General features: G+C 42.7%; 2 protein-coding genes across 2 annotated transcripts in view; one reads left to right on the top strand and one right to left on the bottom strand.

The window, feature by feature from the left end:
• Window positions 1-43: 43 nt before the first annotated feature.
• plekhg7 (pleckstrin homology domain containing, family G (with RhoGef domain) member 7) lies at window positions 44-12,524 on the bottom strand. The gene is made up of 17 exons (XM_086163894.1): window positions 12,323-12,524; window positions 10,833-11,620; window positions 10,097-10,119; window positions 7,680-7,783; window positions 6,519-6,559; window positions 6,062-6,163; window positions 5,554-5,700; window positions 5,231-5,326; window positions 4,549-4,647; window positions 3,919-4,032; window positions 3,349-3,523; window positions 2,578-2,693; window positions 2,362-2,449; window positions 2,203-2,282; window positions 1,706-1,859; window positions 1,458-1,555; window positions 44-421 (listed from the first exon to the last, which is right to left on the bottom strand). Exons 2-17 carry the CDS (start codon window positions 11,478-11,480, stop codon window positions 311-313), a joined length of 2,196 nt encoding a protein of 731 aa, XP_086020020.1. The 5' UTR covers window positions 11,481-11,620; window positions 12,323-12,524; the 3' UTR covers window positions 44-310.
• Window positions 12,525-16,374: 3,850 nt separating this feature from the next.
• itpr2 (inositol 1,4,5-trisphosphate receptor, type 2) overlaps window positions 16,375-16,826 on the top strand; it is a 59,488-nt gene continuing 59,036 nt past the window's right edge. The window contains exon 1 of the mRNA XM_086163033.1: window positions 16,375-16,715. Within this exon, the coding sequence (XP_086019159.1) occupies window positions 16,624-16,715 (92 nt within the window). The 5' untranslated portion in view covers window positions 16,375-16,623. The remainder of the gene's footprint in view (window positions 16,716-16,826) is intronic.

Raw genomic sequence — 16,826 nt, 5'->3', positions numbered from 1 at the left:
TTACATACTGGAAAAACTATGATTGTTTTCTGAGGACATTAATGTTGACATGTGTTTTGATGTAAAAAAAAAAAAAATCATATATATGCCTCAGTTTGGTTTTATTTTGACTTCAAAACTGAAAAAGCAACTTGCACTATATAATATGTTTATTGTACGGCACACTTTTGCAGCTGTTGCCCCTCAAGGCAAGTTACTTTTACAAAAGTATCCTGGTGCTAGCACAGCCATTTACATGACTTGTAGGGGCAGTGAAGTACACATTGAAAATGTCACATTTCGGTTGGCTTCGAGTGCTGATGTTGATGGCTCATATCTGTGATGACTCCAGCCAGAGGGAGGAGCTCTTGACTCTTGGCTGCTGGGAGTCCAGCTTCAGCAGCGCTGTCACAGCACCCTCTATCTCTGACATCCACACTCTCTGAGGGGAAAAAAGGACCAACGATTAATGATTCTAAATATTATTTCTCTTTTCGCATTCTGTCAAGTGATTTGAGCTACTTTCTCCCAGCACTCCTGTACAGGGACTCTTGGCCAAACTTCAAATAACTTGCCCACACACACACAGTCTACCATTAATACAAGTGAAACTCCTGTAATAATACTCCTTGACTACAATGTGGAAACCCTTCAAACTACATAGCTTTAACCAAATTAAGAGTATGCATTTAACTATATAAGACAGGGGCTGTTTGCGTAAAACGGCAGCTGGGAGTCCGTTTGCCTAAAATACGATCCATTAATCTTCAATTCAAAACTGACTTTCAGAAGTACATGTTGTAAAGACCTGGCATCTAAGATTTACTGTAATGTTGCATACTCATTGCATCCTCAAATTTGAAATCCTGAACATTTCACCACACAGATTATTTGCAATAAAAACAACAAAAAAAGTCTCAAAGATGATACAAAGGGCCTGAAGTTCTAGTTACTGGTTAAGTGGAGGGAAGTGTGTTTAGCAATGTGTGCAAACAAAATCCACAGCTAACCGTTAAACACCAGGACAACAGAAAGCTTAATGTACATGATATAGGCTCCACCCAAGATAGTGGCATTTAAAGAAATTAAACAGCAAACTGACTTTTCTCTTTCATTTTTTTCTCCCTTGTCTGCCTGTGCCATCAGATCATCAATTCCCTAAAGTAAGACAGAAAGTCAAGTCCTCTCTGTGTGTCTCTTTGTGTTACCTATTCAGAGGGGTTACATCTAGCCACACCCTGTGTGTAAAACAGATAACCATGAATAACAAAGGTTTAAAGAGGTTCTGTCCACAAAAGCAGACTTTGGAGTTTCTACCAAATCATACATCCCAATCTTAAAAACTCGTTCTTTTGATCATGACTTAGGATTTTCCATGAACAGTTAATTTCAGTCTGTTTTGGTCATCTGGGTGCATCCATTTTTGCTCTGCTTGCTGTTTTGACACTTGACAGACAAATGAGGTTGAGATGATCTACCTTGGAAGATTCTGATGCAGCTTGCAGGACGAATGCTCCTATACACTGCTGGTAGCGGTTCTGATGCATGATAATGAAAGAATGAGGCAGTCCCGATGCTAGAAAAGAAACAAAAATATATATTTTCGAATGGTCTTTAATATTAAGAAGGACTTAATTTACCTTGACATACAGTCAAGATAAATAAAATTCACACTGCATCACTTTTGACATCAAATAAAGGAGGTACAGGTGTTCCAATTTTTTACTTGAGGCATTAAGCTGATCAATGTTCCTGAGCTGGAGTCGGTCAAGGGAGACGGGCTGGTCGAGAACAGTGAAGGTGCATCCCTCCTTTAGCAGCTGATCGAGCTCCAGGTTCTGTGGCAGCCGCAGGGGATTCGGTTCTGAACCTATAGTCCGCTACATGAGGAGACACACCGAGGACATTACAGGACACCACTCTTCTCACACTGGTGAGCGGCCCATATAATATTCTGTGGGAATATGTCTACAATATCTGGATTATTTGGATACGTGTTCTCCACTGTGATTAGTCACATGTCATGTGATGCTTTACGCGCGCTACGTAAACTGTTATTAAGCTATATCAACCGCCTGAAGAACGCTCTGCCATTAAAGCACACATGCTCAAACTGTCATACTGACCGTTATTGTACACAGCGTACATTTCTCAAACCGAGAAACATAACAGCCCATTTCCTCGATAATTAAAAATGAAAATCTCAATAAGAGGGTTACCCACTTTCTTGTTCCTCTTTATCTTTGTGATCAGCAGGAATTCGTCAAAGAGGAACAGACAAACATCGATCAGCTTTGTGTTCTCTGAAAATAAGTCGAGAGATACAGCGTAAGATTTTATTTTCTGTTTTTTGAAGTTTCACAGATAGGCAGCTGCACGAACCTGTCAGCACCAGCTTCCCTTCGTGCAGCAGACTTCTGTGTGAAATCAGATTCTCCAGGGTGACAGCCTTCAAGAGATGTTTTAGATTCTGCAAGAAAAACATTTTCATTCACGCACTGATCAAATTGTCAGGATCTGCTTTATCTAACTTCACATCCGGCTGATAGGTATATTGTCTTTTGCAAACAGCGCAAACATAAATGCAGCTCTACTGACCTCAGGAACCACAGCGCGCTTGTCCCTCTCCCACACAGGAAGCCACACCAGGGCGTCTCTCAGCTGCTTCACCTTCTGGTAGTTATCCAGCCATTTGACCTTACCTTCCAAATCACCTGGAGAAGTGGAAGAATCAATTCAGCGACTCGTTTGTGTAGGGTTACAATTTAAAATACTGCCAAAACCGATCATGTAAATGGGACGATTTGTAGAAATAATTACAAATAATGCCACTCACGCGGTTTATCGTGGAGTGACGTGGAGATGGTGGCCTGTTAGGTTACAGTGCTCTGCTTTGTCAGCTAATGTGTCCCAAACTGCGCACTCATGTTTAAAACCATTAAATAAAATACTATCATGCATGTGTGAGCTAATATTGACTTGATCGACTCAAGCTTCCCATAGGCTCACAATCTACTTCCTGTAAACTGTTGTCTGTGGGAAGTGACGGGTCAAACATGAATGCGATCCAAGGCATGTAGCCTGTTTGTCATGAAAAACTAATAAACAGTGTTTTGTGTTTTCACTGACAGAGAAAACCTCAGAAGAATAACCCCTCAGGTCATTATCAGCTGAGTGATACCGCAGCAGCTACTTGAAGGAAACTTGAAAGTTCAACTTGTCATCAGCAGCTAAAGATTAGTGTAATATGCCTGTAGTCAGATAATGAGCCTCACAACTATTTATTGTCTGATAAAATCAGTTAAAATGACTGCTTAGGACTTCTTTTGCCAATTAATGGAGGGGAATTGTCAAGACGTATCCACTTACAAATAGATGTGTCCACTTGCTCTGCCACCGCCTGAAGACCTTTGCTTTCCTCCTCTATCTGACATTTTTTTGCGATATTCCGCAGCAACAGAGGGTAACGGGTGAGCCTCTGCAGTGGTGCCACCAGCAGGTCCCGCAGTTGCAGCCTGCGACACTTCTCGTTCCTCTCGCACCACTGAGGAGAAAGGAAGTGATACGGGTGAGAGGAGGGCTGTGGGGACCCAAAAAGGAGAGGGGGAAAAAAAAAACTGAGGTCAGAGAGGTCAGAGTGCTTGAGAAAAAGGGAGGAAAGGGGGGATGGGCAAGGGAAGCCTTTTTTTAGAGAAATATCTAAAGGGGGAAACAATAAAACCTCTATCAAGCTGAGGAGCATTGATGATATGGAGGCAAAGGTTGCACAGGGGGCAAATGGTCACATTATTTGCTTTGGTGGACATCACAGTGGTTATTTGCTGTTTAGCGCTTGATAGTCTACCACAGTCAACGCCCTGTACTTTCTGCCTTGTTGCCAAGGTGCAGGGGCGGCTTTGCGTCCACAACAGCTCACACATTTGCTACTGTCACCTGTACCTTAATAAAAGATCCAAAGTCCTCTCTGGGCTTCAGGCTGTCCAGATAAAGCAGGGCGGTCGAATAGTTGAGGCAGTACTTCTGCAGGCAGTGGCATATGCTCAGCTGGAAAGCCTGGCGACAGACAGAGAGAGGGACATATACATCAGCTGTCTGGCAGGTAAACCGATCATGAAAGGAGAGAAGAGGCCAATTTGAGGACACGTTACAAGTATAAACTAACGCTGAACCAACACAACAAGAGGCTAAATAATCTTTCTTGCCTCTGATTGACAATACAAATAGAGTACAAGCTTAAACAACCTTTGATATTGTATTGCCACACTGATAATTCATAATCACCCATAGATTACTTATTGTACACACTGAGCAAATTAATTATCATAATGACTGATTATGGGTAAAAACCTATTTTAGCAACTACGGACTCAAACTGCATTCGAAGAATGAACTGTTAATGCTGCAAATCCCGTGGGATTAAATCAGATATGGCATTTGGATCCTCTACCAAGTTAATCTTTACATTTTTCAAGCATTCAGTTGAAAGATCACAGCTAATGCTTCCTGGTCTGCAGCATTTTATCAGCGGGGGTATGTGTCAGCCTGGGTCCAAGTCCGTGTGACACTTGCCTTGCTGAGCAGCTCCAGCAGGGTTGGTCCATCAACCTCGGCAATCTCCAACATGATCTTGATGACACGGAGGAGGTTGTTCAGGAAACTAAAGCTCACCTGCAGCAGAAACCGGTGTCGAGGGTTACTAGATAGTCACAGCACACATGCTCATTGGAGACAGCGTTATCATTTTCGTCACTTCAGTAAGATATTTGTCCTCTATGTATATTTTACAGAAAAAAACTGCAATTTCTTCAAGGCACTAAGATGTCTACAGTGCTTATTACAAAAAAGAAACAACCCAAAATATACATGGCAGATCAGGTCATGCAGATGTCCTCAAAACCCAAAATCAACAAAAGAGCCCCTGAGGAAACTAGTAAGTAAAAAAGCAAATGTTGTTCCTAAATCCTTGTCACCTTGGTCTCAGTTCTCGTGTAAACACAAGGAACCGTCACCCAGTGTTAGGGAATCTGAACTTACTAGTTCCTAATAGCAACCCCTAATAGGGTACTTTCAAGAAAATATTTAAGTTAGTTAAAAAAAGTTACACAAATGAAACATTCTTGCAAAAGAACATTTTGTAGAGCATTACAAATATTAGTCCTGATCTTTTACATACATATTGTTGAGTCAATGTTGGCTGTAATTATTTGCATTGTACATCAACGATAGCTGTCATGTTTGCATAACGCCTCACCAGGCAAAGCTCATTGAGATTTGCAAACAGCCGCCAGGAATCAACATCAGTCAAGCAGGTCCTTGTCTGCAGATTTGTGAGAGTAGCCCAAAACACCTGAATGCAACAAAGGAGAGAGGCAGAATAGACTCATTGGCATTACATTTCTAGTCCAGAGCTGCACATAAACCACCGAGACTTCCACAGGAACCCCCATGATGGAAATCCAGTCAGGGCCACACAAAGCAGTGGGTGTTGAGTTTCGTTTGGGTTTGGTCTATTTATTTGTGGTCCAGTGAGTGTTTGTGCGTGTGCATTATGGGGCATTGTGCAGAAAGAGTCACCTCTTTGAGAACCATGAGCTGGTCCAGGAAGTAAACACACTCGCTGGTAAAGAGTTCCCAGATGGCCTCTTGCCTCTTGAAGCACTGAGGGTCAGAGGCGGTGCTCTGGGAAGACTGGTCCTGCAGGAACTCCGCGAGGGAGTAGTCCTGCTCACAGATGGACGGATGGAAAACGAATGATTCACAACTTATATATTACGAACAAATAATGTTTGTTTCTTAAATATCTAGTCTTTAAGTTCCCGGCAGCACCCCAAACCCCCTAAGTATTGGAAATGTTTGCTGATATCCTTGCATGAGGTGCACCTAAGTGGTTACCGGCAAGAAATTCTGGTTCTTGCACAACTTGTACCTCCTGCTTTCCCTCCTGTTATTTCATTCACACATGTTAAACACTGAATTCTATTTAGATAGAAAATCTGGATCTAATAGTTGTTCAAGTTGTGGACGGATATGACAAATGCTTATGCGGCTTCTTTTCTTGTTGTGGACAGTGTTCATCTCTCACCTTATATTTCTGAAGGTCAGGGTCTCTCCAGTCTTGAATCTCTACTGTTGAGAGATATTTTTCAATATCTGACACGGTGCCTGTTTGCAACTTTCCTTTAGTCTGAGAGTTGAAAGCAGAGAGATGTCGGGTGGATTAATAAATGGTTAGAGAGAAAGTATACATTGACCAAATATAGTTGTTTTAGTATGATTGTTTTCTCAAATATTTACTTTGTCTTGCATGATTAGAAAGAAACCAATCTGGCTTAGATTTAAAAGTTTAAGTCTTGACCAATTTTAAACAGTGTGTGGGCAATAAAGGTTAGGAACCACATTAATCAGCTTTGGGAAGTGGGTCAGAGAAACAATGTGCAAACCAACTGCTCACTGCGAAAACAGAGCACATCAAAACAAAACACGAGCACAGACTATCCACAAACAACATTCCCTAAAGACAAAACCAAAAATATTCATACCGTACTTCGCCTTGAAAAGGGCCACTTTGACTTCTTTGTGTCTGAAAAAATAGAAACACAAAATGCTGATAATGTCCTAAGTCCAAGAGATGGGATTAGAAATCAACTACACAATATACTTGGACAAAAATAAGAGGTAGATGAGATGATAAGTTTTCAAGTCTGCCAATTTTGAGAAGTGTTTTATTAAAATGCTGTAATTATTAGAATTCACCTAAACAAAATTTATGAGCTGCAACTACTAAGGTGAAGCCAGTGTCAAGAGCTTCATGACACCAAATGTAACCGAAGGTCACTTCCATGCACATCAGTAGGGTTAGATCCTTTTTTTGATTTAAATACAAAGACATTGTCTATGTTTGGATGTTCACTTGCTCTACACAAAAGGATATGGCAACCATACCTTTCTCCAATTGCCCCTCTGATTGTGATTAAAAAAAACAACAAAAAAAAAAAAAACAACCTGCAACTAACTAATCAGCTCAAACATTTTAATGTATCATAAACTTTGACATGTTAACATTTCTATTCTTACTTCACTCATTTAAATTTTAGTTTTGTACAATGTGACAATCACTTTTTATGGGTGTGGCCAAAATATGAAAAATAAAAATGCACAAATTGTGACAGCCACAATTCCCTTAAATATCTCCACCCCACATAGTCTTTGATGGCAACAGAGTAACTCGTATCCTTTTAATCAAAATATCTTACTCAAGCCATTTCCACTCCAATTCATTTGTCTACTGTTAACAGATAAGAGCAGCACACATTCAACTATGAAAGCTAATTTGGTTAGGAATGGGTGGTTCAACTGACATGCTGACCAAGCACTCTGTACAAGCATCACTTAATAATTTGTCTATGATCTACACCAGGCCTGGCCAACCTGTGGCTCCTGAGCCGCATAGGGCTCTTACGTTCATGCCGACTTTTGTGTTTGTGTGTTTTTTACTTGTGCAATCACGTGCCGCTCCAGTGTTCTCCGCGCACAGCAAAAAAACCCCACACAAATACAAGAATCGACATGAACGTAAGAGCCGCATGTAGCTTGGGAGCCACAGGTTGGCCAGGCCTGATCTACACTGTGCCAAAAATGAGGGTCAACGCCGATAAAGTGCTTTGAATGCAACACATAAATTAAGGAGGTGAAGTCTGTACCGTTTAACAGGTCAGCTGCTCCATTGGTAACAAAAAGGTCGCCAGGTGAAACATCCAACCCCGGTAAGCTGACCACCACGGAGCTCCGCCTTCTCTCTTGCAGCCTGAGGATCGACAGTTAAACAGGTTTTTCCTTTTCCTATGAGACATGCCAAGATCTACCACTACTTAACATGATGCAGCTCTTGTTTGACATCTGAGATTCACTGTCAAACAACCTTTATTATTCTACTGTACATGTGATACGGGAGACTGAGGAGAAACTGTGATACTCAGGAAATAACAGAATTCCTTTTTGTATATTTACATGTCTGAAATACCAGGGAAATACCAGTGGCATTGTGCAACAAATTGGTGATTAACATGAACAGCAGAAATGATAATGGATAAGTGTTATGTGTCGGGTGCATGCATGAATAGCTGTTGATAAATGGATCCCTCCATTTGTGTGAAAAGAGGCGAACTGTCAGTTTGCCAGTTATACTCTTCTTGGTCTCCTTTCACAGTTTCTAAGCAAGACATGGTTGCGGCTGGAAAAACACAGGCCTGCCTTTTAGCCTCAGGCAAATCTCAAGCAGCTACTGTTCTCAAATGCATTGCCTTCCTCTGTGCTGATTTAGCCCAGGAATTAAAGTCCAAAAAATTGGCGTGTTTATGCTGGAAAGTCAAATTACTTGTATAAAATCACATTTTCAGCAGTTTATCAATGTTCTGAGAAAATTGACACATGCTGGATGAGTATCTTTAGCCATGTGAAAAATGTTTGCTCTTAAGAAGACGACAAAGATTCTAATCCTGGGAAAATGTTAATGGGGACTATTTAATTCAAACAAACTTGCTTCTCAGATTTATGAGAAGCAAGATAACAAGATGCGTCTCGCTATTTAACGTGTCTGTATTTAGCGGGGATAAAGTAAACACCAACCAGACCAGCTGGTTTTGTCAAAGTTAAGGTTGACTTTCATCACCATGACAGTGACTGACAGGTGGTCAGTGAACCCTGTCTGCACTTTGTGCTTTCATGTCCATTTTTCTCTGGGTTCTTTGAATTGAAAAAATCTGCTTAGGGGGCCCAAGAGGCTGCTTATGAAATAAATGAGGAAAGCAGAAAAACTGCAAAATCCATGTCAAACCACGGGTGGCTAATAAAAACACTCATTATATAGGGGCAGATCAACACGCTTGCTGTTTCATGTGGGTTTGCTATGCTTGACATTCAATGAGGGAAATGCACCAGTTTATTACCATGCAATAAATGGGAACAGAAGTACAAGTGAGAGGAAGAACATTACCGTGTGTCTAACTGTTATTGATATGTAAAAACAATATTGTTCTTCTTACAGCGCATTCAACCGTCTCCATGAAATAGCTTTTCTTCTTCTGCGCCTGCCTAGTTGCATAACCAGCCACATGGCTATGTGACTATGCAAGTGAAACTGTGCACTTAGCGCTTTTTTTACCCCCCAAAAAACACACAGAGGTGTAAGCTGGTGGGTTTCCCTACCGGACACATCCAATGAACTGTGAATACACTAATGGATTCATCCTCTTCCTGGTAAACTGACTCCACCAGATCAATGTGTAAGCAGGCAATGCTGACTCAACAGTGAGAACAGGTAGCAACCGCACCTGGGCACTGGAGGGAATAGGCGGCTAATGGGAAAGTAAGAAAGGCATGATTGCTCCTGTAAACCAGGTCAGTGCCTCCGTGCGGTTCATTCCACAGCATCCTCACAATGACATCCTGTTGCTTTGAGACCACTCAGAAAGCTTTCTCTGTGTCAGCTAGAGAGAGAACTTGTAAAAAAAAAAAAAAAAAAAATGGGCGCTTTGTTCCCACACAAGAGAAATAATGATGCCCAAAAACAAAACTGTCTTCACCGGTGGCTCGCAGGGTTCGGTCACTGTAAGAGGCACATTGCCAGGGTGTAATTACAGGGACAATAGCTGCCTAATTATCCAGCGAGGGGAAGAGCCTTGCAGCCCATTAGGAGGGGTGTGGGTGGCAGTAAGAGAAAACAGCCTTAATGAGGGTTTGTCTAGTCCATACATAACCATGGGACTCTCAAAACTTTACCCACAAAGCGTATGCTCCATTAACAAAGACATGAGTGACGATGAATGCACAAAGGGGCTCCTTAAACCACAGGCAACCACCCTCACTCACGAGAGTACGGCATCGTAAGATTGAGCCTTCCGGGTGTTTGGTTGGATGGAGATCAAGATTTTGGGTCGGTGGAAAAAAAAAAGTTTTTTGTTTTTTTTTCCAGGTAGAAGCAGTGACAGCTAATCATGCAAATTAAGAATGAATTACATGAGCAGGTTATCAGACACACGGGCTAAAAATGTTCCAGCGTTCCTGATATTCAAACATGTTCTCACCAAAGGCAAATCTCAACAGTCCACGGGACACTTACCTGTTACAGAGATGCTCCTTGTCCTGGAAAAAAGAGGAAAATGCATCAGTCAGGGGGAGGGAAAATTCACATTTGACCTTTCTACATTCAAAATTCCTGCAAGGAGTTTGAAAAGGTTCACTACTTCAATAAAAACATGACAGATAAGGTTAACGGACGAGACTTGTTTGCACTGTCTGACGGTGCGCGCCGAAGATACGACAGGAAGATACAAAGACCTCCTCCCGCTTACCAACACCATCGTATCACTTTCAAAGACATTCAAATTTGAAACAGTGTTTTAAGTGGCTGCTTGGATTCAAAAGCCTCTGATATCTGAGGAGAATGTCTGGACCCTATTGAGAATTTGCCCTGTTGAATACCAGGAGCTGATGAATAGATCTCCCCATTATCTTTTTCCATCGCTCACTGACCCCTCCATTATTGGGTGACTGCTGACTGCGGTGAATAGGGGCCCAAGGAGACCACTTCCCAGGGCTCTCCAGGCAGCGGGTTTGGTCAGAGCTGTCAGTGCATGTAACTGCTGATTCATTTGCTGTCAAAAGCCTGCATTGTGGACGACCGCCGCAGGAGGCAAGGCCGAATGAGCCGGATAGGGCTTCCGTAATGAAGGAATGTGTAACAATTTAATTTATAGGCTTCGGATTAAAAGTTGTACACCGGAAGACGCCGCGCGGCTTGCGGGAACGGCGGAAATACGGTCGCCTCGCGACGCTCCAATTGACACAATGCTCACCTGGACGTCACTATCGGCAAATCCGAAATCTTTCACGAGAGTCGGGTGAGCGCTCCGACATTCTTGCTGGTTGGAAATAACACTGTTGTCAAAAGTCTTTGATCTATGCGATCTGGTTCTCTGTCGGCCGCAGGACGAAACGGGCCGACGGTCGTGACAGATCTCCCCGTCGGGGAGGGGGCTCGTCGCGAGCGGAGACTTGACTCTATGCGCCGGGGACAAAGGGGTCGCGGGGGATGGCGCGCTCGCAGAGGAGGGCTCCTCTTGTGTGCTTCCCATTATGGCGGGATCACGCGACTCGGTCAGAGGACGACGGGTGCTCCTCATCCTCCTCAAGGTGGGAGAGGTGGAGATGCGGCCGGGAGCCTGGCGGTCAAACTGAAAGAAGGGCGCCATCAAGCCGTCGGCATCCACCAGGGACGAAGGTCTCAGCTTGGAGTTGGTCCGCGTGAGATCTATGTGCATTATGACGGGGCTGCTGGTTTGAATCTCCTTGTTCACAAAAGACTTGCCGTCGGTTTGTGTCTGCGCGTGCGCCACACCTGGGCCGACCACTTCATTCTCCCCCCACTCGATGTAACTCCAGTCCAGCTTTTTTTCAACATCCTCATCTTTATCCTGTAAAATAACCTGCTTCAGAGTAGACATTTTAAGCTCAGAGGCATCGTAATGCAGCGGAGATCAGGAGAAAACGTGGGGTCCAGAGGTCCGGGTGTTTCGCCTCCTCCGACTTGGGGTCAGTCCATAATCCTATTGCATTCCAACCGCATTTCACACCACTGGAGGCTCTGAGGGAGGAGGAGAGAAAGGTAGAAAACCCGTCAATACTCGCAAACACAATGCATCAAGCTGGCAGAGATGCAGAACTGCCTGCTGATCAGGCTTTCAAACGGCCACTCATTCGCAATAAGACAACCTGGGAAAGTTGTTGTTGTTGTTGTGTGTGTGTGTGTGTGTGTGTGTGTGTGTGTGTGTGTGTGTGTGTGTGTGTGTGTGTGTGTGTGTGTGTGTGTATGTGTGTGCGTGTGTGTGTGTGTGCGCGCGTGCGAGGGTGAAAGGGTGCGCGTACATGTGTGCAGGTGCGTGACGGGGTGATGAAGACTGGTAACTTCTAAAGAAAAAGAAAAGAGGCGTGAAAAAGTGTTTTCGGTGACACGGTTTGTTGTGGATAAATGACAATGCGGTCGCGGGACGGAAACACTCAAACGAAAAGCTCGTACGCCATTTCATCCTCGAGGACACGACCCACGCAAGTCGGCAGTTCGTTTTCCACGGAAATACAAACACGGTTCGGTTCACCACGGTAGCATCACTTAGCGCATCCAAGAAGCCACGACGAGGTTTAAAAAGGACATAACAAACAAACAAAGAGTACACGTGACTTTTCAACGGCTCTTTTACCTGAAACGTACCTGTGTGCGTGTGTGTGTGTGTGTGTGCGTGTGTGTGTGTGTGTGTGTGTGGCTGGGGGGGGAAAGGGAGAGACCCACGTGTTCCACGGCGGAGGGTTCGTTAGCGGTTCTGATTCCACGCATCGGCCGGCGACAGCGTGAGGAGGCGGAGTGAGACCGGGACGGAGGAGAAGCCGGGACGGGTTGTAGAGCAGAGGACGCCGGCACACGGTGTAGAGTCCAACAAAAACACAAGCGAAGAAAATGAAAAAGAAGAAGCAGGTGCGGAGCGAACCGAGAGGGGGAGTGGAGACAGTTAACTGACGCTCGGGGGGAAAGGTGCGCCTCTCTCTCTCTCTCTCTTTCTCTTTCTCCTTTTCTCTCTCTCTCTCCACACAAACACACCCCTGTCTGTCTGTCTGTCTGTCTGACTCGCCCTCAGGCTCCACTGAAGTCACTTTTAACGACTACAATCCATTTATTGAACTTACATGTGATTTTATTGATTGTTGTGATAACACGTAATCTGCCTAGGAGTTCAATAAAATGGACACATTGAGGTTACATTTTTTTTTTTTCAAATTCTTGTTGATACACTTTTTGAAGTGTAAATTTGTTGAAAACGCCACACAGTATGCTTGCTTCAGTATAAATCAGAGGTGGGCAAACTTCTTGGCTCAGGGGCCGCATTGACTTTTAAAATTTGACAGACAGGCTGGGTCAGCACAAGATACAATACATATAAAAAAAAAAAACGCATTTGTTAACAGTGTTTATCTGACTTGTCTGACATTTGCTGGTTTTCAAAACCTTCAAATGTCAAAACCTTGAAAGCTCTGATGTTTGCTTGCATTTCATGCACAAACCAGTTTTTCCCTTGTAACTTCACGTCCAGCTTATTCACGTGTGTCAGTATGTCCACAGTAAAGGCTAAATCACAAAGCTAATCTGTGTCAATCAACTCAGGGAAATTCTCAAGTAGCTCCAAAAAAGAAATAATCTCCTGTTTGACCTCCCACATTCATTAATCCAATCATTCAATCATTCGCATCAAGTGTGAATTCTCTACCAATCTACCAACAGGCCGGATGTGGCCCGCGGGCCGTAGTTTGCCCACCCCTGTTTATACATTAAAGAAGCTTAATCCCAAGGAAGCGTCAGCAAAATAGATATTCTCCCCAGCATGCGGAGTATCAATCTGTTTGGGGTCACGTTCGAGGAGACACCGCTGCAAACATTAGACAGTCAGAATAAATCATAAGTGATGATTCTGCTCCATCGCACACCTTCTTGATGAAAATGGCCTTCCATATTTATTGCCAAAATCAGTTTATAAGAAATGTGGAATAGTGTAATGAGAGCAACACTGAAAGGCAAATAGCTCACCTAAACACTCAAACCACATCGATGTAGACGCATAGTACATAAAATGATTTTAGTGACTTTTCCCCTTTTTTGGTTTAAAAATTAAAGACAAACGTGCATTGTGTTTATTGATGACGCATGCCACAGCAATTCAGGTTATGGCCTTGGCTATATAACTGTGACGATTCAGGGGTAAATTAAAATTCCTGATTTATTGCGTTGCATTTATTGCTTGCTTTAAAGAAGTAAATTATTGTCACTGTATCCATTAATTTAAAGCAGAAAAGGGAGTACTTATTGGGTAGGCCCAACATTACTTTTTATAGTTAGTATTAAAAATGCCAGGAACCTCTGATGCACATATACCAAAGGCTGTAATTAATAACTGGAAAATATTGTACTTTTTCCACTTTGTAGTATTTTTTCTCACAAAATGAACACCAACATTTTGGACATACAATAGAATTCGATGGGACCAGAAGTCTTACTTTTTAACACAACCTACTTTTTCTGAGTGTCATTTCATCAAAGTTATTGTTCACATTTTCGCACGGTGTGTGTGGCCAACCGGCCAAAGACACACAAAACCCTTTTTCAAAACTGCCATTTAAAAAGAGGAAAAAGCGATTGTTCTCCTTGTGCCTTGTGAACCGTAAACTGCAAAAGGTCATTTTGATTAATTGTTTGGGCAACTCTCATAATTCCTCATTTTTTTCACTGTAGGTAGGTGGTAGTTATGGTAATATTGGCATCTTGGAATTTAGGACTAGCAGAAACTAGTACTCTATTAACGACAATATTGTGGTGTTGTAAAGTATTCATAAATCAGACAGTGTTACACATCAAGATTGTAAATCCAGTAACATAGATGAGAATGAGTAGTTATTAACAGTGAATGTTTTTCCATTGCAAAAACTGAAGCGCAAGATAATATACATAGTTTTCTGACAAGAGGATGCAAACATTGTATGACCAAAATTCCTGTTTTCATTATTCGCCCCCTCATTTAAATCCCAGTACAAGTGTTTCAATCTAACACAATCTGTTTTGTTTGTTGTTTGCAGTTTGGTAAGTCATCTTGAGCCTGTGAAATGGACCCACATGTCGTGACGAGCGCAGTTTGACCAACTTCAAGTCCATTCGTGAGTCTTGATCTGAACACTAGAGGGCGGTGTAAGTAACGACCCTGCCTTGTCATTGAATCCTCCTCTTATGCGCAAACTTGATGCCCAGCGCCTCCTGGTGTATTACTGGAGACAGGACCTTATCACTTCCAGAATAGTCTCTTCTATGTGTCCCTCATTGGGAATGTCACTTCATACAGGCCAAGGGGGTCTCAAAAACCAGATAAAAAGTTAACAAAAGACTTGAGAAACCCAATTCCTTCCTCGATGACTGTTAATTAATTAGTTGCCGATTTTATTGGCTTTTTGGAAATGTATTCGTTTCTTTATCGGCCATGTATTTCTGAGTTACACATGAGTTTCACATGATTTCAAAGATGACTGGAGAAAAAACCTGATCATTGCCATTATGGAGTTTAAAAGGGGCGGCATAGCGCAGGGGTTTACAGCAGTCATCCTTGGAACCGAACATTCTTGGTTTGATTCCTGACTCCTGAGCGAGACACCGAACTCCTGTCTGCTCTCCTGGTGCCGTTCAGTAGCCGCCATCTGCTCATGGTTTATCCATTACATGCAGTGGTCTAATTTTGCTGTTGTTGATAACTGAATGTGACAATAAAAGGTCTTTCTTTTGTCTTAAAACTGTAATGGTTTGATACTGCGGTGGGTTGGACATGAAGTTGCGCACACACAGCAGGTCAACATATCAAAATGTGCAACTTCCCTACAGTTGTAATTGGATAAAAACAGTTCTTTTGGTGTCTACGTCATATCCTCATCCAAGTGTCTCATAAAATCAGACTTGAGTTTTTCTTTCAGTTTGAGGAATATTGATAGACGACTAACCAAAATGTTCTAAACTTGATCTAACCTTTTTTTTTTTTTTTTCGCATGGATCAAACAACTGAAAGCATCTGGTTAATTATCATCAAAATAACTGAGTTGCACCCCAGTTTCTTAAATGGGAAAAAAAAGACTTTTCCCAAACAGCTGTTTCCCTCTTTTGGTCACTGACACTGTAAACTCTTCCTCCTGAACTCTGCTCATTCATGACGTTGCTTCCTCAAAATGTTTGAGTCACTGTAGAGCATGAAGATTAATTCATGATCCAGATGTTTTTAAATTCATATCATATGGCGTTTTAACCATCCTTATTCACAAACGGTTGCAGAATTTGTTCAGTCACACAGATCAAAAAGGAAAATCGGTTAAATTGTGCAAGTCTTATAAGCAATTCAATGAATGGCAGTATATCACAATGTCTTATTTTTTTAGTCCTATCTATGAGAAGTATCAATAAAAATGATCTGCATATAAATGGGGTGATTTTTTTTTTATTTTATGAGCTTATATCAGTCTTTTTGAAGTAATGTATAATCCACTATACTGTTCCATTTAAACAAGTTATACATCTCAATAAAGTTGTAAATGAGCATGATCTACATATCCCCAATATTATTTTGCGTAATGTACACATTGCATATTTAATTGTTTAAATTCGTTTTTTCCCACGGGGGTCGTGGGCCCGCAGTGACGGACAACAAAAACCTGTCTCTAAAGGGAAGTGTCTCGGAGGCCTGACAGCAGCAGTCTCCTCCCCCCGAGGTGGATGTGAAAAGGAGCTCTCACCCCGGTCCGTCTGACATACAGGAAGAAGTTGAATAAGTCTAGAAAAAAAAAAAATACAGCTCTTTTTTTCCCCAAACTCCCCGTCTTGCGGCGCTGCGAGTCGTGTATTTCGCACTGCTGATCTTTTTTGAACCGAAAGTAGCGCGGGGAAGAATGGAGGTGAAGACCGCTGCCGGAGCGAAGGCGCCGTAACGCGTGGATCTCTTCGACCCACAGACTCGCCTCGTTCATCTCAATGGGAAACCGAGGCGACTCGAAAGCAAACCCACGGTGAAAACAAACATGTCCGAGCTGAGATCCAGCTTCCTCCACATTGGGGACATCGTGTCTCTGTACGCGGAAGGCTCGGTGAATGGCTTCATCAGTACTTTGGGGTATGTTTGCTCCCCCCTCCCCTTCCCCAGCGTTGGGTTTAACCCTCGATTTTGAGCGATCCGAGGTACTTTCTCTCCCCATGTCTGCTCCTTTCTGGTATTTTCGGGTCA

Source organism: Fistularia commersonii, chromosome 17, assembly GCF_037954325.1.
Source record: "Fistularia commersonii isolate RoL2024-O1a breed Wild chromosome 17, RoL_Fcom_v1.0, whole genome shotgun sequence".
In the NCBI taxonomy this organism is placed as follows: domain Eukaryota; kingdom Metazoa; phylum Chordata; class Actinopteri; order Syngnathiformes; family Fistulariidae; genus Fistularia; species Fistularia commersonii.
Note: the sequence above shows the minus strand (reverse complement) of the source record. Positions and strands in the feature narration are given on the sequence as shown.

Excerpts from the sequence above, each read along its gene's own strand:
- plekhg7 (XM_086163894.1), bottom strand. The coding sequence starts at position 11,480 with ATGTCTACTCTGAAGCAGGTTATTTTACAGGATAAAGATGAGGATGTT. Across the intron at positions 5,701-6,061 it reads CTGACCTTCAGAAATATAAG|GACTACTCCCTCGCGGAGTT; the intron begins GTGAGAGATGAA and ends ATCTGTGAGCAG. Across the intron at positions 2,694-3,348 it reads GCAAGTGGACACATCTATTT|GTGATTTGGAAGGTAAGGTC; the intron begins GTAAGTGGATAC and ends CCACTTCTCCAG.